A 24,526-nucleotide genomic window follows, 5' to 3' on the forward strand; every position below is an offset into this window, starting at 1 on the left:
TGATTCAAGAGACTAGTCAATTCTTGACTAAGTCATTCCCTTCTCATTATTCTAGTATTGCTCTTATATACACATGCATAATCAGTATTACAAACATCAAATGAAAGTATAAAAAATTACCTAGAGTGTTTTCTATTGTCATCTAAGAGCTGAACAATTGGCTTTCTTCTAGCATTCCCAATTTAAAATTGAAAGACTCTATCTAGTTGTTAGTAACATGGTTTTTAAAAATGAACCGGTCAGGGGTCCGATTACTGATTTGAACGGTCTGACCGTTCGACCCAAACGGCCGCTCATTCTAACAAAATTTTTTAAAAAAAAATTAAAAAATTGGAAAACGGTCAAAACCGTTCGAATGGTTCGAACGGTTAATCGGCCAATTCAACGGTTTGTTGACCAAAATCAACGATTTTCGGGGAAAAAGCGGTTCTGGAGAAAAACAGAACCGATCAGATGACCGGTTCCCAGTTTTTCCAGTCCGGTTTTGAAAACCATGGTTAATAAGATCATCAAATTTGACAATGAAATCAAACCCATGCCCGAACTAAGTCTCCAAGGGTACTCTAACAAGTCACCCATAAGCCTCCTTTGGAATAACACTTAACAGTCTTCATGTTTTGTTGAAAGCCATGCCTTATATATGCCCCGCCAATTAACCATGTTGTAGCTTTCAACACTTTTCCCTAGACTTTCTTCAAGTTGTTGTAGAGATGCCTTAGGTAAAACCTGTAGTTTGCACCTGGCATGACAATAGAAATATCATCTTCTATGCCCTACCAAGAGGAACAATGCATAATCAATTAATAATGCTGGAATATGAACAATGCACATATGAATATACGATTAAAAGCATAACGAGCAAGTATCAAATTTGCTTAACTAAATATTATAAACAATGAATAATGCACAAGTCAATGAACTTGAGGCTCTTGGATCCGGGATTGACCATGTCACTAAGGTGGACGCTATCCTAAAATCTTTGCCTCCTTCCTTCAATCAGTTCATCATGAACCATAATATGAATAAGCTAAATGTTAGCATCTAGGAACTCAGCAATATGTTGCAGAGGGCCGAGGAACTGATCAAGAAGGATGAGCCAATTGCCATGCTTGTTGAAGCTGGTAAATCGGGCAAGAAGAAGAGGAAGGCGAAAAAAAAGCCTCAGAATAAAGCTACTAAGTCCAAAAGGCAGAGGAAAGACAAAGCATCAGATGCTTGTCACTTCTACAAGTAGATCGGCCACTGGAAGAGGAACAGTCCTCAATACCTAGAGTTCAAGAAACAATGTAATTTTGAATCCTTTGTCATAAAAACCAATTTGTTGGTAACTTCTGCTTCTTGGTGTGTTGACTCCGGGGCTTCGACTCATGCGTGTAACACACTGCAAGGCTTCAGAACAAGCAGAAGAGATTGAGTGACGGAGAGGTGACTCTTTACTTGGGGACTTCTGCAAGTGTTGCAGCTATAGCCATAGGATCTGTATAGTTAATTTTCAGAGAATGAATTATTGTACTTAAAGATTGTCTTTATGTACCTAATTTGAGAAGAAATATGATTTCTGTTTCAAATTTGTGTGTGGATGGATATTATGTTCTCTTTAGTAATATGATTACTATCAAAAGAAATAACAAATTCCTCACATACGGAAAACTTGAGAATGGTCTCTATGTTCTCTATCCTTCTCTGAAAACTAACATAGCCAAAACTATGTCAGATGATATCCACAAGAAAAGAATTCATGATATAGTTAATCCCACGTGCTTGTGGCATTACCGACTTGGCCACATTAACATAAATCGTATCACAAAGTTGGTAATGGATAGTCCTTTGGATTTTTTAACTGTAGAAGATCTTCTAACCTGTGAACCTTGCATTCAGGGTAAGATGATGAAACGGCCATCTAACGGTAAGCTTGAAAGATGTACAGGCACGCTTGACCTTATACATACTAATGTATGTGGTCCCATGAGTGTTAGGACACGTAACCAACATGTTTATTTTATAACACTTACCGATGATTACTCACGGTATGGTTACGTGTACCTAATGAGACACAAGTCTGAATCATTTGAAAAGTTCAGAGAGTTTAGACAAGAGGTCGAGAAACAGTTAGGGAGAGAAATTAAGACCCTTTGATTGGATCGAGGAGGTGAGTATCTCTTTGACGAATTCAGGGACTACTTAAACGTCAATGGGATAGTATCACAGCTAGCTCCTCCTACTACACCATAGCTAAACAGTGTGTTAGAGAGGAGGAACTGGACTTCATTGGATATGGTTTGATCACCTCTCGTACACTCAGAGTTACCCACATCCTTTTGGGGTTACGCATTAGAGACTGTGATATACATGCTGAACCGAGTTCCAACCAAATTAGTTCCGAAGACTCCCTATGAGCTTTGGACCGATAAGAAACCAAGTGTGAGACACTTGAAGATTTGGGGTTGTTCGGCACATGTTAAAAGAACGAGTGTAGACAATTTGGAATCCAAGACCAGCCATTGCCTATTCACCCCAAAGGCTTTGTGGGTCACTTATTCTATGACTCAAGAGAACAGAAGGTGTTCTATAGTTGAAATGCCCATTTTTTGGAAGATGATTACATCTTGAACAATCACCGTCAAGAAGTTATTCTTGATGAAGAGAGCTCAGAGGTAGTGGGAGATGTCCCACAAGCTCCAGTTAATGACCAACCTAGAAGATCTACCCGCGTTTCCAGGCCTCCAGTTCATTTCAGCTATGACCAGGATAGTTATTTGGTGGAAGTCATGACTAGTGAGGAGGATCTCGTGACTTATATGGAAGTTATGTTGGACATAGATTCCTTGAAGTGGATAGATGTCATGAGAGCTGAGATGGACTCAATGGAGACCAATGGAGTTGGACTCTGGTTGATCCACCCTCTGGGGTAAAAGCAATCGGTTGCAAATGGATCTATAAGAGGAAGAAGGGCCCCGATGGTAAGGTTAAGACCTACAAGGCTCGTCTTGTGGAAAAATGGTACACTCAGAAAGAAGGAATCGATTATGAGAAAACCTTTTCGCTGGTGGCCATGCTTAAATCCATTCGGATCCTGCTAGCTGTAGCAACATACCATGATTACGAGATTTGGCAAATGAATGTCAAAACTGTGTTCCTGAATGGAGATCTTAGTGAAGATATCTATATGCAGCAATCGCAAGGTTTCATAGCTGCGGGTTAGGAACGCATGGTATGTAAATCAAATCAATCCATATATGGACTTAAGCAAGTTTCTAGGAGTTGGAACATCTGGTTTGACTCTACTATCAAAAAGTTTGACTTTTAGTAAAATCTGGATGAGCCCTGTGTTTATAGGAAATCAGGTGGGGAAGTTATGTTTCTGGTTCTATATGTAGATGACATTATACTCATTGGGAATGATGTAGGAATGTTAACTACGGTGAAAGTGTGACTTTCATAGCAATTCTCCATGAAAGATCTTGGAGAAGCCTCCTACATACAGGGTCTTCAACTCTATAGAGATAGATCGAAGAGAATAATAGGATTATCCCAATTTGCTTACATTGATAAGATAGTCAAGAGATACAGCATGGAGAACTCCAAGAAAGGAAATGTTTATTTCAGGCATGGAGTCACTCTCTCCAAGGGAATGTCTCCCAAGGCTCCTGAAGAGATTGAGGGAATGAAGGACGTTCCCTATGCCTCAGTCGTATGAAGCATCATGTATGCCATGTTGTGCACTCGCCCTGACATCTCTCAAGCAGTGAGTGTGATAAGCAGATTCTAGTCAAACCCAGGGTAGGAGCATTGGACTGCTGTGAAAAATATACTAAAATACCTTTGAAGGACAAAAGAGTTCTGTCTGGTATTCGATGGTAGTTCACTACAGATCCATGGGTATACTAATGCCGATATCCAGTCAGATATAGATGATAGAAAGTCTACATCTGGTTATATCTACATGATAGGATCGTATGCTGTTAGCTGGAAGAGCAGCAAACATGGGTCCTAAGTAGCAAGAATAGCAGTCCATAACCCAAGCCGAACACATTGCCGTAAGTAAGGCTGCCTAATGAATGAAGGTGTTCATTCTGGAATTTAGAATTCCGCACATCACCAATTCCATTATTGTGTGACAACACTGGAGATTGATGTTAAAAGGTAGCATCAGTAGACAATGTGGTAGACCCATTGATTAAGCCACTAACACGGAAAGTGTTTGAGAAACACGTGAAAAGTCCAGGACTCCGACTTGTACCTGATTGGACCTAAGTGCAAGTGGGAGCTATTAGACAATGTATGCCCTTAGCTCCAATCAGAATGATGTATATTATGACATTTAATGTAAATGAATAAAATACATATTTGATCCATGTTATTATGGTGTATTTCTGTGTAATACCCTTAAACTAGACACATATGAGACTTGTGTTAGTTTAGAATCTTTACAGTCGTTCGATAGATTTGGGGAGATTTATCCTGCCAAGGCTGACACTGATGTGCTGCCAAGTTGGTTGGGGTGGATTGTCTCAGCTGCCAAGGTGAGACATGAGGTACATGTAATGTGTGTTTTCTTGAAACCCTAAACCGGACCAGAATTCTAGTATTGCCATTGACCTTGAAGATAGATGGGCTAAACTGGAATGTTACACCTAACCCCTAGACTCGATTATGATACTTCACTAGGTGTTGGATTGGGCTGTCTTTGATATGCCAATCAATGAGATCCTTAGAGGGGGTCAAAACCTAGGTATGTTGGGACGATTCGAGAATTCATCTGAGTGGGTGATCATAGTGACAGGATCAACCCCTTTGTCGGACAAAGTGAATGATCGGGGATGCACTCTCTTTGATGGAAACCAAAACTTTCGGCAGTCGTTTTCAACCGTTGAAATTTGTTTTGCAAAATATATTTATATAGAGATACACACACACACACACACACACACACACACACACACACACACACACACACACACACATATATATATATATATATATATATATATTATGGTTTCAAAATGTTTGCAAAAGGTTTTAAATCCCGGGATCCTTGTGAGTAGAGAGTGCAGCACTGTACCTTGCAGCTGAGGGAGAGGTCCTCTCTTATCGGGCAGTGTTTGATCATTATGGGATGAAAGGTTAAGTGTATGACCAATGATGGTAATACCACATTGCTTGGATTTTTATAAGGTGCTTTGACCCAGGGACCATTTAGTGTAAATGTTGGGCCCATTAAGAGCCCATGATGATGGGATCAGGGGTTCACTGTCTCCTATAGTGAATTCAGCCAGGCCTTGTAACAGAGGTTGGGCTGAACCCATGTGGTTGATGTGTAGATCAATGTTTAGGTCCCACGCCATACAAGCATATCCAACTGGGCAACAGTTGGGAGGTTAAGTGAGCACATAGACTTAATCGGCCTAAAGCCCACTTCGAACTGGCTTAATGAGATTAATTAAAGAGGGGTGGTTTTGTGATTTAGATCAGCATATAGGATATGTGATTGTCCCTATCCACTCAGAGAGTCCAGATCCAAATAAAGATTTTGATCAGGAAACTCCTAATTAGATTAGGAGGATTGATCTTTATCTGCAGATAAGATAAGAGATTATCCTTATCTCTTTAAAGAGAGTCCAGATCCAAATACAAGATTTGGATTAGAAAACTCCTAATGGGATTAGGAAATGCTCTCTTTAAAGGCTATAAATAGAGGAGCAGGGTGAACCTCCAGTTAATTCTTCAGTCTACTGATTCAAGAGAGAAGATAGCATACGGTTGGACTACCTCTATCTTCTGCTCTTGCTCTCTCTTGCTATTGCCGCCATAATCAATTCGATCTCCACCTGCAGGAGCGATCAAGAAAAGTTATTGATATTATCTTTTCGAAGAAAAGATAATCAGAAGTCGTGCTCACCTGCCCTCCATCGAATTCTTGCTGAAGAACCACCCTACTGATTCTACTCCACCCTACGTTGTGTCATCTTCAGTGGGAGCAGTCTCTGGTATTCTCTTTGGGCGTGAACACATTCGTTGGGGGTTACTACTACTCCGTATTAGGTATATCCTTCTCCTACCTTTTGATTTAAGATCTGGTTCGGTTTGGATTCAAGATTGATCCTTGAAAATGCTGTTTTCTAAAATAGGGAATGTGATTCTCACATGGGAGAGAGAAATTTTTGAAATTTTGCCCAACTTACCTACAGGGTTCGGCCATCCATATAATGAATCTCTCATGCCTTCTACATTACTTTATTAACCCCTTCATCTTCACCAACTTCTTCATTTGTGCTGTTAGTACCACGGGGCCCAACATTAGCAACACCAATAACACTTATAACCTCCTCATGATCAACATATATTATCATTTCCCTCAAGCCACCATGACACGCAAACATCACCAACACATCATTTCCACATGTTAATTCTCCAATTATCTCTTCTAGTCAAGGTTAAAGTGTCGAAAATGTCAAGTGTATTAGAAAGGCAATTTTAAGAAACGTATTGTAATACGTCTTGGATATGCATGCGTATCGGAGAAAAATTAAGATATGCATAGATACGCTTGAGAACATTATACATACTTTAATAAATCATAAAAATATATCAGCAACACTAAATATAAGACCTCAATGAGGTGTATATACATTAAATAAATATATTTTAATGATTTTATGAAAAATATATTGTAGTTAATTATAATTTCATTAAAAATCCTATGCTTAACTATAATTTATAAATTATAATTCTTGTTTTAATGTTTTATGGGATGGGAAAAATCTGACTCTCCTATTCAACCATAAAACATGCATTGGCACAACTTCTATGTGAAAATATAATTAACTATTATGTATTATTTATTTCCAAAAATTATAAAAAAATAAATAAACATTATATAATATATTCAAAAAATAGTTATTAAAGAAGAAATTTCAATTGCTTTGTGAATATGATAGATCATCCATAGAATTATAATATATTGAATCATTTTAATCAAATGATAAAATATAATTAATTAATTAATTATTTTTTAATTCTGAAAATATAAAAATAAAAAAATAATAATTATTAAAGAAGAAATTTCAATTGGTCTATGGATATGAAAGATCATCCATAGAATTATAGTATATTCAATAGTTGTGATCAAGTGATAAAATATAATTAATTATTCTTTTTTTTAATTCTAAAAATATAAAAAATCAACAAAATATTAAAGAAGAAATTTCAATTGCTCTATGGATATGATAGATAAATCCATAGATCTAAAACATATTTAATATTTATAGGCAAAGAAAAAAAATTACACTTTCAAATTTTTTGTTAATTTATATTTTTCCTAAATATCTTCATGAAATTTCTATAAATCTACTAATAACATAAAAAAAAATGTTTTTGAATGTAAGAAATGTATATCAACATATATTTAAACATTCAAGAAATAAAAAGAAGTCACAAGATATTATAAAAAATTGAAATAAAAAATACCTCTTTTTGTCATATTTTTTCAAAATTTGAAAAATCTTTAAAAAAATTAACAATTCATACTTATTTCATGCAAACTTTTGCAAATCTAGCATTCTAAGAATGAAGTTTGTAGTTTTAGAATTATTTGGGGGGGGGGGGGGTGAAAGAATGCTTATTTCAAGAAAAATAAGCTTGCTTTCCTCCTTTAATTTTATTAGTTTTTTATTGTATCTTTTTTGTCAATATGCTACCAATACCTGATACACCCCCGATATCAATCCGATACACATGAAAAAAAGACAAAACATCCAATTTTTATGCGTATTCCATATCTATTTTTCAAAGATACGATACGATACGCCCCGTATCAAACATATCGTATCGAAATTCCAAACCTTATTTCCGATTCTCAATCCGGTATCTTATATAAGTCACCTATAATATCGAAGTAGCATATTACATCACTGTCAATATTATCAAGATATCCCACTTCCCGGCCCGTTTGCGTTGTACTTTGGATTCCATTGTCCTCCGCTGACCACTATAATTGACTACGAACATGAACCTGCCACCTTCCATAACCTACAACATTGACCAATTACATTCAATCCCTTATATTAATATGCTGTAAATGTAAAAACAAGTAGTACAGAAAGATGAACATGTAAAATTAGATTCTAACCATGTATAGCCATGCTGACCAATAAGAAACTTAGCCATTTAATTAACAAATGAGCAAATTAAATTCAAACGTGTCAATTCACCAGTTAATGAGTAGATATTAAGTAAACCCTAGAAGTACAACTTACCTGTCCTATTCTTACAGATGCATGCCTTACAACAAAGTACTGAAACAATACTACATTTTCAGTCTCACTTCTACATATTGTGGGGGGCAAACTTATCTAAGAGAGAATTCACATCTGAGCACCACAAGGGGCGCCCCACAATACATCCCCGCCATGTATTGGAAACATCTTAGATGTTCCTAATACACCGTGTGGGGCGCCCTCTTGTGGGGCATAGATGTGAAACTCTCTAAGAGGGATAAACTTACGTCAATAAAAAATTGGATGAAAAATATACTATTATTCCTCCCATTTTATTATTTATCCCCATCCCATCTTCCTTCAACATTAGCTAAAGTCATGAAGGCCATTTGGAAAGATGAACATAATTTCCATTTGGTAACTAAAACAAAGATGGCCTATTTTGTGGTTGATAGAAGACAAAATACCCAAGAGTAGAGATTTGACTTTGACTAAAATCCAAGGTTTCATTTGATGGTTATCAAACTCAAAATCCATTCCTAAGCCAGTATTTGAACCACCACAACTTGTCTTGGTCCCTCTGCTTTGATACTGCTTATACACCACTAATCAACCTGGGGCCAACATGCTTTCCATGTAGTTCAAACCTTGATGGGGTTAGAACATGTCAAGTTAAGCATTATATTGCACATCTAGTTAGGCTTACTGATCTTACGCTGATTGATCAATCAGCCGCCCAAGATCAGTCAGACCAATTCTATCATCCAAAATGGTGATAGAATTAGTCATTAGGCATTACATCAAACACCTGTGGCCACATCAAACACCTAAGTTTTTAAAGTCAGAAAATAATCGCAAATGCAAACAAAACACAAGGGCAAAGCTGTCATTTTCCATTTAGGCATTACATCGAACACCCATGTCTACACTTTTAATTTGACCTCAACCAACGTTAAAATCTCATCCTACCCTAGTATAAGAACTCACATGTGGGGTCCTATATGTGCATTCAAGCATTCACATGGATCCCAAACACACCAAATAATATCCACTTATTTCGATAACACACAAGCAACAAAGCAACTGGAAAATGCAAATAAAGTAGTCAAGAAAGGAAAAAAAGGCCATTTTGCTCCTCGGTGGTCAAAGTACCGGTAAAGTCAATGAATAACTATATTTCTATGAATCTCACTGCAACATCCTTCGAATTTCATTAAAAAATATCACAAAGAAAAATCTTTATTGCCACATTTGTTTTTCGGTAAATTATTTATCAAGTAAATGCAATTATTTGGATAAGTTTTTCTTGGGAAACACTTACCCGAATAAGTGCATTTACCCATGTTCTTTTATTTCTCAGGTAAATAAGGTAATGACCATTTTAGTCATAAAAATATATTATTAAAAGGGATATTTTTGTCCCATTCAAATATTAGCAACTTTCTTCTTAGGTGGGAAAGTTATTTATCCACCTAGGAGATGCGTATGGGTAAGTGATACCCAAAAAAGTAAACTTTCATTGGTCCCACATAAATATGAAAAATGAACATGAGATTCTTGGTCAATGGGAACTTTCCCCCTCTCAAAATCCAAAAAAAAGAAGGCCCCCTTAGTGTAACACTTGTCTACAATTAGGTTATGCTTGGTTTGAAGGAAAAGGTAGGAAAACCTATACAAGGTTTATAAAGATTTCCCTACCTTTCTTTCCTTTCCCTACTTTTTCCTTCAAACAAAACATAACTTAAGGGTTTGAAAACCCTCCTCAATTAAGCCAAAAAAAAAACAGCACCTAGATGTTCTATTTAGTTACCTGTATACGATTTTAATGGCAAAATCTCATCAGAATTTGCAGCAGTTGTGTTGTTTGTTAGGCTCAATTTGGAAGGAATACAAATATAAATATGTACAGTATAAATATATACAAATAATATAAAATACATGATTTTACACTTTACATATTTGTATTTGTACTCCTTCCAAACTGAACCTTAGTTTTTCTCCACAGTGGTGATAAATTTCTATGTTGAGAGACTGAATAAGAAAATGGATGTTTAAACCCCATTCTAGTGACTTAAAGCAATAACGGCAAAACAGTCATTCCACGTTCCATATACTTTTTTTTTTTATTATTATCTCTTCACTTAGTAGAAGGTCAAAATTATCATTCTTAGAAAACTTAGGGGTATTTTATGTAATTTACCCTTTTTTAAATTTATTCAAGTTTGGATAATAATTGTTATTATCTCTGGTTAACTCCAATTATTACTCATTCAATAAAATTTTAAATTCAAATTCAACATTGTTTTCTCATCAGCCCACCATTAAATTCTTTAAATATGAGTAAAATCAATTATTAAAATGCAAATATTAATAAATATTGACAATAATTATATTGATTTCATAACAATAAGCATACAGGTGCATATTTCAATTTTATCATTTTTCAGCATTTCCCATGTTCTAATAGTTCGCATATTTATTAAAATATATCATATGTTTTATTTACATATAACATATTTATGATCATGGTAAATTTAGTTTAATGTTAATAATGTAATTTTTAGAATTACTAGTAAGTATGCATATGCTTTGCATGTGGAAATTTTAGACAATGATGATGATGATGATAGTAATAATATATTTTCATTTTTTTAACAACTTTTTAATACTTCTATCTATAAAAATATTTTTTATTTATCACACTTTTTTTAATATGACGAATATATGGTAGTAGAGATGTGTCCAAATGATTTCTACAAAATTTGTTCATTTTTGTAAATTTTTTGTTTTATCTTTTTTTTTTATTATTTAATTACCACTCCAAGAGTTCGTATATTTGACCTAAAAGGTTGAACTATTGACCTACCACCAAGCATGAGAACAACTTTACTTATGTGTTAGTTTTGAATTTTGTATTTCATTACCATCATTAATAAAACAAATCTTTTTTATCACATGTTTTCCTTAATATGATTAATAAAATATTATCATTAGTAAAATATTAGAGTTGTGACCAAATGTCTTCTAAATAACTTTTGCTTTTTTGTAATTTTTATTATTTAATATGATATTAAGGGCTAATACATTTAACCTAAAAAGTTAAACTGCTGACCATCTACCAAATAGGAAAACAACTTAATTTTTGGTCAACTTTATATTTTGCATTTTATTTTCAGCATTAGTAAAAAGAATTATTGTTTATCACATTGATTTTTATTTAGTATTAATATAAAATATTAGTGATTTGTACTTTTCATTTTGTGTACTTATATTTTCTAAATTTTATTATTTAATTTTGGCATCAAGGGTTAATACATTTGACCCAAATTGTTGAACTTTTGATCCACCACACAATAGAAAAACAATTTCATTTTTGAGTTGCTTTTAAATTTTGTATTTCATTTTCAACATTAAGAAAAATAATTATTGTTTACAGTACATATTTATCTTTTAATTTGATTAATATAAAACATTAGAGATGTACCTAATAGAATTTATTTAATTAATCATGGGTTAACTCAATTGAATGGATGATTGAATTACTTACCGACCATCAAAATGGAGGAATGATGTCATTTTTGGGATGGTTTTTAACATTGCTTTTATATTGCTAAAAGTATTAAATATATATCTAATTAATAAAATTTATTTATTAATAAAAAATTAATAGAGTTTATTTAAAGAAATAAATATAAAATTTATTAATAAAAATAACTTAAATATAGGATTTAATGAGAAATAATGAGAATTAAAACTTTCAATATAAGACTTAATGCAAGTGAATTGCATGGGGTAAAAAGAATGAATTCAAATTACATTTTCTACCCTCATAATTAGAGATTGGCCAAATCAAAAGATGAGGGTATTTTAGTTTAAGAACAGGATTCAATGAAAGATTATGGAAGTTAATACCTTAAATATGAAACTTAATGAGAAGGAATTAAGGCCATGTTTGGGAGTGCTTAAAAATAAGTGTTTATTCAAAATAAGTGCTTATTTGAGTCATTAAGCACTTATTGGTATTTGGGAAATAAGCTAGAAATAAGGGCTTATTTTTTAAGCCCAAATTTCCAACTTTTTTTACTTATTCCATTTTTTCTTCCAAAATTATCCCTAGTTGAATTTTAAATTACCACTTATAAAATTATCCCTAGTTGAGCTTTATAAAATTACTTTTATGAAAGCAATTTTAAGAAAGCACTTTTATAAAAAATACTTTTATGAAAACACTTTTACAAAGCACTTTTATAAAAGTACTTTTACAAAAACACTTTTATGAAAGTACTTTTCTAAAAGCACTTTTATGAAAGTACTTTTACAAAAGCACTTTCATGAAAGTACTTTTACGAGAGTGCTTTCATAAGGGTACTTTCTTAAAAGTGTTTTTGTAAAAGTTCTTTCATAGAAGTGTTTTTTTATAAAAGTAATTTAATAAAAATGCTTTCAAAGGATATATTTTGAAAATTTGAAAGAAAATTAAGGACAAAATAGTCACAAATGCTTATTAAGTGCTTATTAGAGAAAAAGACTACCAAATGCCCAATACAAAATAAGTGCTTATTCTAAAAAAGGGAAAATTCTTGATTAGTACTTTGTACTTTGGGTCTAGTGCCACTTTGGCCCCTGAACTTTAAAATGTGGCAATTCAATACTTGAACTTCCAAAACGTGACAATCCATTACCTGACGTTAACTAGTTGTTAATCAACCGTTAAGTGACATTTTAAAAAACACAAATGCTCTTTGAGTGTCATCTAATTTTCTCTATCAACTATCCAAACATTGACAAAAAAATTAAGTCTCAAATCCTTCTCTTCTATTCAATAAAGTTGGGGTCACTAGAATGCCCACTCAAACATAGCCCCAACTTTCTCGAATGGAAGAAGCAAATATTTGGGACTGTTAATTTTTTGTCAACGTTTAAATGGTTGATAGAAAATTAAATGACACTCCAAAGGCATTTGTGTCCTTTTCAAATGTCACTTAACATCAGGTTAACTACTGATTAATGGCATATACTGGATTATCACGTTTTGAAAGTCCGGGTACTAAATTGTCACATTTAAAAGTTTGAGGACCAAAGTGGCACTAGGAACCAAGGTTCTAAATATTAATACGCCCAATACGCCGATAGGGGCGTATTGGGTAGTATAAGTATTGCTTTTTTATTTTTAACTTTTTTTTTTCAAATCCGGTTAGGGGGACCGATTTAAGGTTCCTCCACCCCCTAAAACGATCAAAACCCCTATACACCCTCTATAGGGGCACATCAAGGTGCTCCCAATACAATACATATCAACCAATACGGGCCGATACATAAAACCTTGATAGGCACAAAGTACAAGGTACTAATCCAAAATTTTCCTTTTAAAAATTCAACACTTGAAAAAGTTGGGTGCCAATTGCAAATAAATGCTTAATTGAATAAGCAATCCCAAACATGGCCTAAATAAAGTGAAAAGTAATAGTTCAAATTATATTTTATATCCTCACAATTTTAAAAGAACCCCAAATCAAAACATATTTCAGTTAAAGGATAAGATTCAATCAAAGATGATAAAGAGTTAATACCCTAAATATATGACTTAATGAAAATGAATTATAGGGTAAAAAGAATGAATTCAAATTACATTTTCTACCGTCAGACAAAATTCAAACATAGGGGTATCTTATCAAACAAAATTTTCACTCTCATTTAAGACTTCTAATAGTGGCAAAGATTTAAGTATCCCTACTATATGCTTGCGTATCTTAATATAATTCTTCCATATTATAAATGTATATTAAAAATGTATCCCGGCTTCTCAATGCATCCAGTAAACTTGCCTTTCCAATATGTTCCGAATCTGATACTTAGAATATTTGGACTTGTACAACCACAGCAATGCTTAAATAACAGAAAATGGAAAACCAAATTGGCTAAAATACATCGGGAAGGTCTTTATAGTCTCAGGAGTAACCTTTATTGATGATACTAGGAAGAAAATGGCACCTTACGCTCGTTCCTGAGACATGATAATTAAACTGTAGTTGACAAATTTATTTTTTACATCTTTAAATAAGAAAGCCATTCTACAAAAAATGGACAGCAAAACCAAATGCATATGCTGTCCTCAGCACCACCGTGAAGGGGTGGTAAAAGAAAAAAAAAAAGATGAAACCTAAAACAAAAAAGGGCTGACCTCACAAATTCCCCTTAAGGAAGATTTTTTTTTTCTTCTGAGAAATAAGAACACTTGTAATTTATAGTACACCGCCACCTTATCCAGGGATGAAACGGAATAGAGAGGATAAATCAAAGAATAACCCCAGTGGAGCCCAAGACAGATGAATATTCTGGCTCCCAACTAGCAGGTTGGAAGAAAAATGGTTAGCAGTTGAAGAGGGCAACTCCGGTCAATAAACTTGGCTGCCCATCATTACAAGAATGCAGACAAACAGGGCACCCTCTCATGCATGTGATAAATCAATAGGCTCCAAGCTTTTGGCAAGTCCTACCAACCATCCCATATAGTACTGCACACCTTCCGCCTGTGTTCAACTGCTGTTGTCTCCAAACAGCTCTTCCATTGAGTGACTTGAAGGCAATAAGCTCCCTTTTTTGCTCTCAAAATTCTCTTAGACGCCTAACCATATGTACAAACTGGTTATCCAGTGTTCCCTGCAACCTCAGCAGCTCGCTGTCTCATCATCTCCATCACTGCGGCCCTCCTCCGTGAATCAGACTGCTGCTGCAGCCTTCTTAAATGCTCTCTCAAATCCCTGAACAGAAAATACATATGTTGAACATTTTAAACATGAAATTTTGTAACAGTAAAAAACAACTAAAATCTCTCAAAGAAGAGTTTGTCATATGCACCTGCAACGTGGCACATGGCATTCTGATTCTTTGCAGGCACGTGCATGCAGTTGGAGAAGATACCACATTTTCTTACAGAGAAGACAACCTCCAGAAGCACGAGTTTTGCATTGTATCCCATGGCGGAAGAGACCCTTAACCTTGCGGCAATTTGGGTACTGGCAGTGAGGGGAGCGACATTGAGAAGCATGTACCAGAAGATCAAGCATTTTCCTAAGCTGCAATAGAAAATCATTACAAAATGTCACATCACCATGAAGATGGAAAATCTCCACAAAAGAAGTAAAATTAAACAGAGGGGTCATCATTCAGAAGAGACAAGGAGTTGCAATTAAACCAAGACACGGAAACTGGGCAAATTAACCTCATTATGACAAAGGTAGTAAGAGTATTTAAAGCAAACTAAGCATTAAACGTGAAAATTAGCATGGATACCAAGTAGGTGGCAGAATTTGAAAGAAGCTCCTCTAGCCACCCACATCTGAGTCTATCTGATTACTAAAAAACCAAATCCAAATTCAATTTGAAATCTAATTGGATCTATGATGTTTAGGATCGGATTCAGATCCTATGACATTCTGGAGTTAGCACTCCTATTAAATCTCTTGGTCTCTAGTGTGTCTTCATTTGCACTCCTATTATTGTTAAATTTACATTCCATATATTTGGTTTTAGCCCTACTTATTTTTAAACCTCTTGTTTCTAATGCAGTGGTCCATAAACCTAATGTTGCATTCAATCCTTTGCTAGTTTCATCGATCAATACTATGCTATCAGCAAACATCAGGCACAATGGGACCTCCTCTCGAATATGTTTAATCAATTCATCTATGCCTAGCATAAATAAATTAGGACCAAATGCTGAACCTTGGTGAAAACCCATGTAACTATAAAGCAACCGTCAAACTTGAGGAAGACTTAGTCGATTTGTAGACCTTAGAAACTGGTGCGGGTATGGTTTCTGTGGAGTACAGGAGTGGGTGATTACGAAGTTTGCAAGACCAGAAGTTTCGAGCATTTCTGAGCACCTGGAGATTGAAACAACTTCAGAGAAAACTGCCTCCAAAGCACATCCACGGGTCTTTGAAGATGGTGAAGCACAAGTATGTGTTTTCGAGAAGGGCGCAAACATTCAGTCAGTGAAAGAAATAATCAAAGTTTCGAATGGGGCAAAGGATGGCAATGGAGGGGCAGAAAGAGTTGAAATGAGTGGAAATCAGGTTAAGGAAGGATCTTCAAAAAAGAATGTAAGTTTCTACTCATCAAACAGTAAGGTTCCCTCTTGTGATTTCAGTAGGGGAAGTCACAAGTGACGAGACCAAAAAGAGGACGAGAGAAGAAGAAGATTCGAGTTCATTGATTTTCATTAAGAAGTTGGGGAAAGATCTGTGGAGGAGGAGAATTGAAGCTGTGTCAGAGTTGACTACTCACGAAAACCCCAAGGCAGGGGAGTTGAGAAAAAAGAAAGGATCCAGTAATGGGCAGCTTGTTTGTGTCACCAAGTTCCTCCATCGTCTCAAGGAAGGACTGGTTGGGGATAGTCCATGTGGCAGATTCAAGAGAAAATACAAAAGGAAAGGATGTAAGCTCATATCTAGAAACCAGATATGCCTGACAAACAAAGGTGACGAAAACAGTTTAGCTGAGGATTCAGACAAGAAGGCGCAGCGCATTGATTTAAGTTATCAAAGTGGGGAAACACTCACAGGGGTAAAAGAGGATAAGTATAGGGTAAAGGCTTCTGAGAGGAATTGGGATGAAGAGATAGCAGAAAGATGGTTGGGGAGAAAAAATATTGAAAGGGGGGGGGGGAAGGAAATAGGAAGGAATAATGCCGAAGATACTACTAAGGCAAATACAATGGAGAAAGGAAAAGTGGCGTTGACCAACTAGTTGATAGACAGATAGCAGTTGGGAAATCTCTTGGTCTTTTCTTTTTGGGGGGAGAAGCGGTAGTGCGGAAGGCAATCAAACAATTTGAATAGAATAGAAGGCAGGAAAGCAATAATAAGAATACAGTCAAGGAGGGGGAATGGGGAATGGGAGGAAGGAGGAGTCAGACATCATTGATGAAGAAAGTGTTCTGTTGGTTTGCTGCAGGTGATAAGGGTGAGGCTTGTGAATCTGTAGTTGTGCTGCATTTGGTCCCCAGAATTAGTTTGTGTGCTAATGCAGATGTTTCAAATTTTGGGTTTCAGTTTTGTTGTGTTTCTTTCGGGGTAGTTGGTTTTGAAAGTTTTTGAGGGTGTTGTAATGGGTTTTGGCTGAAAATTTTTTCTAAGGTAAGTGTTTGTGTGAATGTTGTTTCCTTGGCTGTGATTGGAGGTGTTTCCTCAACAACTCCCAAGTATTCTGCCTTTTCTTTTTATTGAATTCTTCTTTTTTACCTTCAAAAATAAAAATAAAAAATAAAAAAATAAACAAAAAGAGGACTACCTAGAATTACATCAGACCACTAACCTATTTGCATTGAAAAAGAAATCCTAGGGGGAGGCCCCTCTCTTTTTAGATTTGAGAATATGTGGTTTAAAGACCCCACATTCAATATCAGGTTGAAGGAATGGTGGAGGGAATTCAGACCTTTGGGGAGGCTGAAAATGATAGGTTTTGCCAGAAAACTAAAGAGGCTAATAGGAAAAACAAAAGAACGGAATAAAGCCCACTTTGGAAGGATAGAATAAATATAAGATAACCTAATTGGGGGGGGGAGGAGATTACAAGTATTTTTGTAAATTATTTTAAGGAAATATTCTCAAACTCAAATGGAGTATTGTCAAACCTGCTGCTAGAGTTGGGGGGTGGGGGGGATATTGTCTCAGAGGAGCAATCTCTCTCTCTCTAGAAAGGAATTTTTCCCTAGAAGAAATCAAGGAAGCAATTTTCTCAATGGAGAGTGTTGTCAGTCGTTTATGTTTATGTATTCAGGTTTAGTACCATAAGGGTACTGATGTAATTTCCTCTTTGATTACTGTTTGCTGTACTAGTATAAATAATAATAGATCATTCTTTCGCCCCCTAAGTTCAATAGGGGCTTTTAGTCCTCTCGGCTCTCCTCTCCTCTCCTCTTGTCTATCACTTGCTCTTGCTCAACATGGTATCAGAGCAAGTTCGTCCAGGCCTAAAAACAAATTAGTTGAGGTCATTCTTCAATGCCGAGTAGATTGCCTCTTCATCTCCTAGAAGCTGTATCCCTGATGCTCGACTTCAAGAAGGAAGAAGGTGTCGGCCTGGCTGTTCAGCTTCCTAGCGCAGAAAAGAGTTCTGGTACAGAGTCTTTTCGTATTCCAGCCCATATGTTGTTTTCATTGATTGCTCAGCTGTAGAGAGGTTGTCACCTGTTGTACGAAGAGGAGGTTCTGGTTTGCAGAGAGGCTGGAGTTCAAGAAGGTACTGTCCATCTGCTGTTCGGGTGCCCTGGTATTCAACTGAAACTTTTTTTGTTGTTCTTTTTTCTTGCACCCTTCGATGGACTGTTGATGCCCTAAATTTCGAATGTGGTGTTCTCCTCTGGTGTGTCACTACTATTCGGCTACATTGTTGATGGACTGAAGTTTTTTCCTTGACTGTTCTTGCTGTTCGGCTACATTATTGATCTCAGTGACTGTTCGGCTACCCTGAAGTTGGTGTCAGCCGATTAGGTGTATGGTGAACTATCACCTTGTGTTTCTCTTCTACTAAGGAGTTGTATGAAAACTGTAGAACCGTAGGTCATACAGACCTGGTTATGTACTGCATTGCAGTGTTTGTATGTTTGTTCATTGGATTCCTACAAAAATTGTAGGTCATACAGACTAGTCCAAGTGCTGCAGCAACAGTGCTTGTTCTTGGCACTCTGTGAAACAGCAGGTCAGAAGTACCTAGTTGTACGCTGAAATAGCAAGTGCTTCTTCTTTTGTGGACTGAAGGACATAAGATCCCTTTTCTGTAACAGCTCTGTGAGGCAGTGTGCCTTGGGTGTTGTGTGTTCTTAAACCTGAAATCATGAATAATGAAGATTCAGCCACATCTGGAATCTCCACGATGCTGAATGGAATGAGTGGGGGTGGTGACCTATCCTTCCCTATGGCTGTTGTTCCTCTTGATGGATTAAATTACCTACAATGGTCAAGAGGGATCAAGTTATACATCACTGCAAGAAGGAAGACAGGCTACATTAATGGGAGGATAAAAGAACCATCCTCCGGGAGTGCTGAATATGATAGATGGAATCAAGAGAACAGTATTGTTATGTCCTGGCTCTTGGTTTCCATGCAGCCTCAAATCAGGAAGAATGTCATGTGGGCTGAAACTGCGAATGAAATCTGAGAACAAGCAAAGTCTACATATTCAGAATTGAGACACTATGCCAAAATTTATCAACTGCAGGCAACATCTTCTACTTGTAGACAGGGGGAGAGGTGTTTATCGGTCTATTACTCTGACTTAACATCTGCCTGGAAGGAGTTGGATCACTACCAGAGTGTGGATTGGAAATGTGATGAGGATGCTAAGAAGTACAATCAGATTGTCTCCCAGCAAAGGGTGTTTGCATTCTTACATGGTCTGAATCCTATGTATGAATCTATCAGAGTTCAGATTCTCAGCTCTAAGGATCTCCCTTCTGTTCAGGAAGTCTATGCTCTTGTACAATCTAAAGAAAGCAGGAGAAATTTGATGAACAACCCTGGTGGGGATGCTGTTGTGTTAGTTGCAAAAGGAGGTGTATCTACTGGTGGGGGATCTTCTTCCCAGAAAGGAGATCTCCAGAAAAAAACAGAAGATAAGGAAAAATTGTGGTGCACTCATTGCCAGAAACCCCGACACACCAAAGATACCTGTTGGGATCTTCATGGGAAACCAAAATGGGCTCAAGATCTGACTAAGAAGCAAAGTTCAGAGGTGAATAACAAGTACGGGCAGCAAAATACAAAGAAACATCACATGGCCAACATGGCTACTCGGGAGCATCAGCCTACCATTTCTACTGTGACTCAGACACATCTCACTGGACGACCCGAGGGAGGACATTATGAATTCCTTCCGTGACCATTTAGAGCTCTATGGTAGAGCAATTCGTCAAATGGATACTCCTCCCTCAACCTCATTTGCATCTACGTCAGGTAACCCTGCCACTTTCAAACCTATGACTCTCCATGGATCATTGATTCTGGAGCATCTAAACATATGACTGGTACGTCCTCTTACTTTCAAACCTATCACCCTCTTTCTGGAAGAGACAAGGTGAGACTAGCCGATGGATCATACTCTTCCATAGCTGGTCAAGGAACCCTCCCTCTTCCTCTTGGCCTTATCCTCTCTGATGTTCTTCATGTTCCAAACTTTCCCATTAATTTGTTCTCTATTAGTAGTGTTACTAATTCCTTAAATTGCCCAGTGACTTTTTTTCCTTCTCATTGTGTGATTCAGGATCTGACCTCGGGGAGGACGATTGGTAGGGGTCGTATGGCTGATGGACTTTACATGCTGGAGAATAAGGCTGGTCTTCATGTTCCAGAGTCTATGAGTCAGTCCTGTAAGAAAAAAGTCTATTTATGGAATTGTTGTCTTGGTCATTTGTCTTTTGAGTCTTTGAAAGTTGTATTCCCAGATCTGTTTAAGTCAATGTCTATCTCTGACTTTTCTTCTCAAACGTGTCAGTTGAGTAAACATTGTAGAACTCTTTTTCTTCAAAGACATAGTAAATCTAAATCTCCATTTCACATTGTTCATTCTGATGTGTGGGGCCCTGTTACTTTACCATCTGAGAGTGGCTACAAGTATTTCATTACCCTCATTGATGATTATTCTAGATTTACATGGGTATATCCGATGCGAACCAGGGAAGAAGTACCAAAAATCATTCAAGATTTCCAACGGATGGTCTTCACTCAATTTCAAACTGAAATCCAAATTTTCCAATCAGATAATGCAAAAGAATTTTTTCATAATGACCTCACGGAATTTTTTGCTTCGCATGGTTCCCTTCACCATAGCTCTTGTGCCCGCACACCACAACAAAATAGTGTGGCCGAGCGGAAGAACCGACATCTCCTTGAAGTGGCTCGAGGTTTACTACTTCATATGAATGTTCCCAAACGTTTTTGGCTTGAAGTTGTTCTTTGTTCCACTTACCTTATAAATCGTATGCCCTCTCGTCGGTTAAAGTACAAAGCCCCACATCAACTTCTCTTTCCTAAGGCTACCCTTCTTTCTATTCCTCCTCGTGTCTTTGGTTGTCGGTGTTTTGTCCAAAATATGTCTCCCACCCGTGGGAAATTGGACTCTCGTGCTATACCTTGCATATTTCTTGGTTACTCCTTCACTCAAAAGGGTTACCGTGTTTTTGATCTTGTTTCTCATAAATTCTATGTCTCCATGGATGTTTCTTTCTTTGAAGATGAGCCTTTCTATCCTGTTTATCCTCAGGGGGAGTGTAGACATGAGGAGAAACTAGTTCAGCTTCCCTCTCTCCCAGACCCTCCACCTTTTCGTGTTTTTTCTCGCCGTCGCAAAGGCCAGCCAAATCCAAGAGCTGTAGAGAATCCGGAAGCTGTACATCCTATGCCACCAGACTCCTCAATGGAGGATCATACTCACTCAGGTATTTTAGCTCCCAATGATGTCCTTGAACCTATTGAAAATGATTCCTCTACTGCTAATGATCTTGACCGTCCTATTGCTCACAGGAAGGGGGTCAGACTGTGCACCACAAAACATCCCATTTCCAACTTTGTCTCCTATGAGAACATTTCACCCTCATTCTGTGCCTTCCTTACCTCTATTGACAGTGTCCCTATCCCTAAGAATGTGGCAGAAGCTCTTTCAGTTCCTGAATGGACAAATGCCATGAGGGAAGAAGTTAATGCCCTTCACAAAAATGGCACATGGGAACTTGTTGATCTTCCCAAGGGAAAGGTTCCAGTTGGATGTAAATGGGTGTTCACAGTCAAACATAAGGCAGATGGAACAGTGGAAAGGTATAAAGCTCGCTTAGTGGCAAAGGGATTTACTCAAGTGTATGGAGTTGATTATGCTAAAACTTTTGCCCCCGTTGCCAAGATGAATTCCATTAGAGTCCTTTTCTCTCTTGCAGCCAATCTGGATTGGGTCTTACACCAACTGGACATCAAGAATGCATTCTTGAATGGTGACCTTGAAGAGGAAGTGTACATGAATCAACCTCCTGGGTTTCTAGCCCAAGGAAATGAACAGAAAGTGTGCAAGTTGAAGAAGTCCTTATATGGGCTGAAACAATCACCAAGAGCTTGGTTCAGTAGATTCCATGTGGCAGTTCAACAAAAAGGATACAGGCAATGTCAGTCAGATCACACACTGTTCGTGAAAAAAGGAAAAGGTAAAATTGCTGCTCTAATTGTTTATGTGGATGACATAATTGTTACTGGTGATTGGGAGGATGAAATTCAGAAATTGAAACTTTTCCTTGCAACTCAGTTTGAAGTGAAGGATCTAGGACCTGCCAGATACCTCCTTGGAATTGAAGTTGCCCGATCAAAGAAGGGTATCTTCATTTCTCAAAGGAAATACGACTTAGATTTACTTCAGGACACTGGAAAGATGGGGGTGAAGCCAGTTGACTCTCCCATCGACCCCAACCATAAATTAGGTGACAACTGTAGTGAATCACTCAAGGATGTGAAACAGTTTCAGAGACTTGTAGGGAAATTGTTATACCTTTCTATGACTCACCCAAACATTGCATATGTTGTTGGTGTCCTCAGTCAATTCATGCATGCTCCTAGGTCTTCTCATCTTGAAGCAGTAGAGAGAATCCTCTGATATTTGAAGAAGTATCCAAGTACTGGTTTGTTGTTTCAAAAGCATGGACATTTGAAAGTTGAAGTTTATACAGATGCAGATTGGGCTGGATCCCAAAGTGACAGAAAGTCTACTAGTGGCTACTACACCTTCATAGGAGGGAACCTTGTTACATGGAGAAGTAAAAAGCAAAATGTGGTAGCTAGATCCAGTGCTGAAGCTGAATATCGTGCTATGGCCCACGGGGTTGCTGAAGGCATGTGGATAAAGAATTTGTTGGGGGAGTTGGGTTTTCCAGTGACCAAACCTATAACTTTATTTTGTGATAACAAAGCAGCTATAAGCATTGCTGCCAATCCGGTGCTACATGATAGAACAAAACACATCGAAGTTGACAAGCATTTTATCAGAGAGGAAGTTATCACAGGCGAAGTGTGTACCCCCTATGTCACTTCTGAGAACCAGCTTGCAGACATCTTTACAAAGGGTTTAAACCTTTCCAGACATCATGATCTTTGTGACAAGTTGGGCATGATTGATATCTATGCTCCAACTTGAGGGGGAGTGTTGTCAGTCATTTATGTTTATGTATTCAGGTTTAGTACCATAAGGGTACTGATGTAATTTCCTCTTTGATTATTGTTCGGTTGAACTAGTATAAATAATAATAGATCATTCTTTCGCCCCCTAAGTTCAATAGGGGCTTTCAGTCCTCTCGGCTCTCCTCTCCTCTCTCCCTCTCTTCTCTCCTCTTGTCTATCACTTGCTCTTGCTCAACAGAGAGATCTAAAGCCCCTAGGCCAAATGACTTCTCAATGGCCTTTTACCAATAGTGTTGGGATATGCTGAAAACAAACATGTTGGAAGTCTTCAATGAATTCTTTCTCAAAGGAGAGGTTTCTCCAAGGGTAAATGTCACTTTTATCACATTGATTCCAAAGAAGAGGGAGGCAAGAACCCCTAAAGACTTCAGACCAATAAGTCTGCTTGGGAGTGTATATAAAAATCTGTCAAAGGTCTTACCAGAAAGGTTAAGAAGGTGTTACCATCGATTATTTCACCTTTCCAAGGTGTTTTTGTGGAAGGAAGGCAGATTATGGATCAAATCTTGGTGGCCAATGAATGTCTTGTAGAAAAAAAAAAAAGGATGGAGAAAGGGATTAATGTGACTGTGTACAGTAGATCTTGAAAAAGCCTATGACCTAGTTAATTGGGAAGTCCTCCTTCAAATACTAGAAGGACTGGGCTTTGGAGTCAAGTGGAGATCTTAGATTAAAGGGTGTTTAAGCTCAGTCCATTACTCAATTCTTATCAATGGTGTAGCAAAGGATTTTATTGAGCAAAAGAAGAAGAAGAAAGGAAGGAAGAAGAAGAAGAAGAAGAAGAAGAAGAAGAGAGAGGCTACAGACTTAAGGCCTCAAAAGGACTGCTTCATGTGAGTGAAGCATTTGTATTTATACTATACTGGCCGTACAACACAAGAGGCCTACAAAATTACAAAAATACACCTGCGGGCACTAAACCTGCGTACAGTACATATAATACACCTGTCAACACTCCCCCTCAAGTTGGGGCATAGATATCAATCATGCCCAACTTGTCACAGAGACCTTGGTATCTGGAATGGTTTAGCCCTTTTGTAAAGATGTCAGCTAGTTGGTCTTCAGAGCAGATGTATGGAGTGCATACTTCGCCTG

General features: G+C 37.0%; 1 protein-coding gene across 2 annotated transcripts in view; it reads right to left on the reverse strand.

The window, feature by feature from the left end:
* Positions 1–14,155: 14,155 nt before the first annotated feature.
* LOC148844441 (histone acetyltransferase HAC1-like) overlaps positions 14,156–24,526 on the reverse strand; it is a 74,294-nt gene continuing 63,923 nt past the window's right edge. For both annotated transcript variants that reach the window (XM_088960103.1, XM_088960102.1), the window contains exons 17-18: positions 15,075–15,292; positions 14,156–14,977 (exon numbers count right to left, since the gene is read on the reverse strand). In XM_088960103.1, coding sequence (XP_088816229.1) covers positions 14,863–14,977; positions 15,075–15,292 — 333 coding nt within the window. In that variant the 3' untranslated portion in view covers positions 14,156–14,862. The remainder of the gene's footprint in view (positions 14,978–15,074; positions 15,293–24,526) is intronic.

This window comes from Nelumbo lutea, chromosome 8 (genome assembly GCF_056320005.1).
Source record: "Nelumbo lutea isolate HS-2025 chromosome 8, American lotus-T2T, whole genome shotgun sequence".
Taxonomy (NCBI): domain Eukaryota; kingdom Viridiplantae; phylum Streptophyta; class Magnoliopsida; order Proteales; family Nelumbonaceae; genus Nelumbo; species Nelumbo lutea.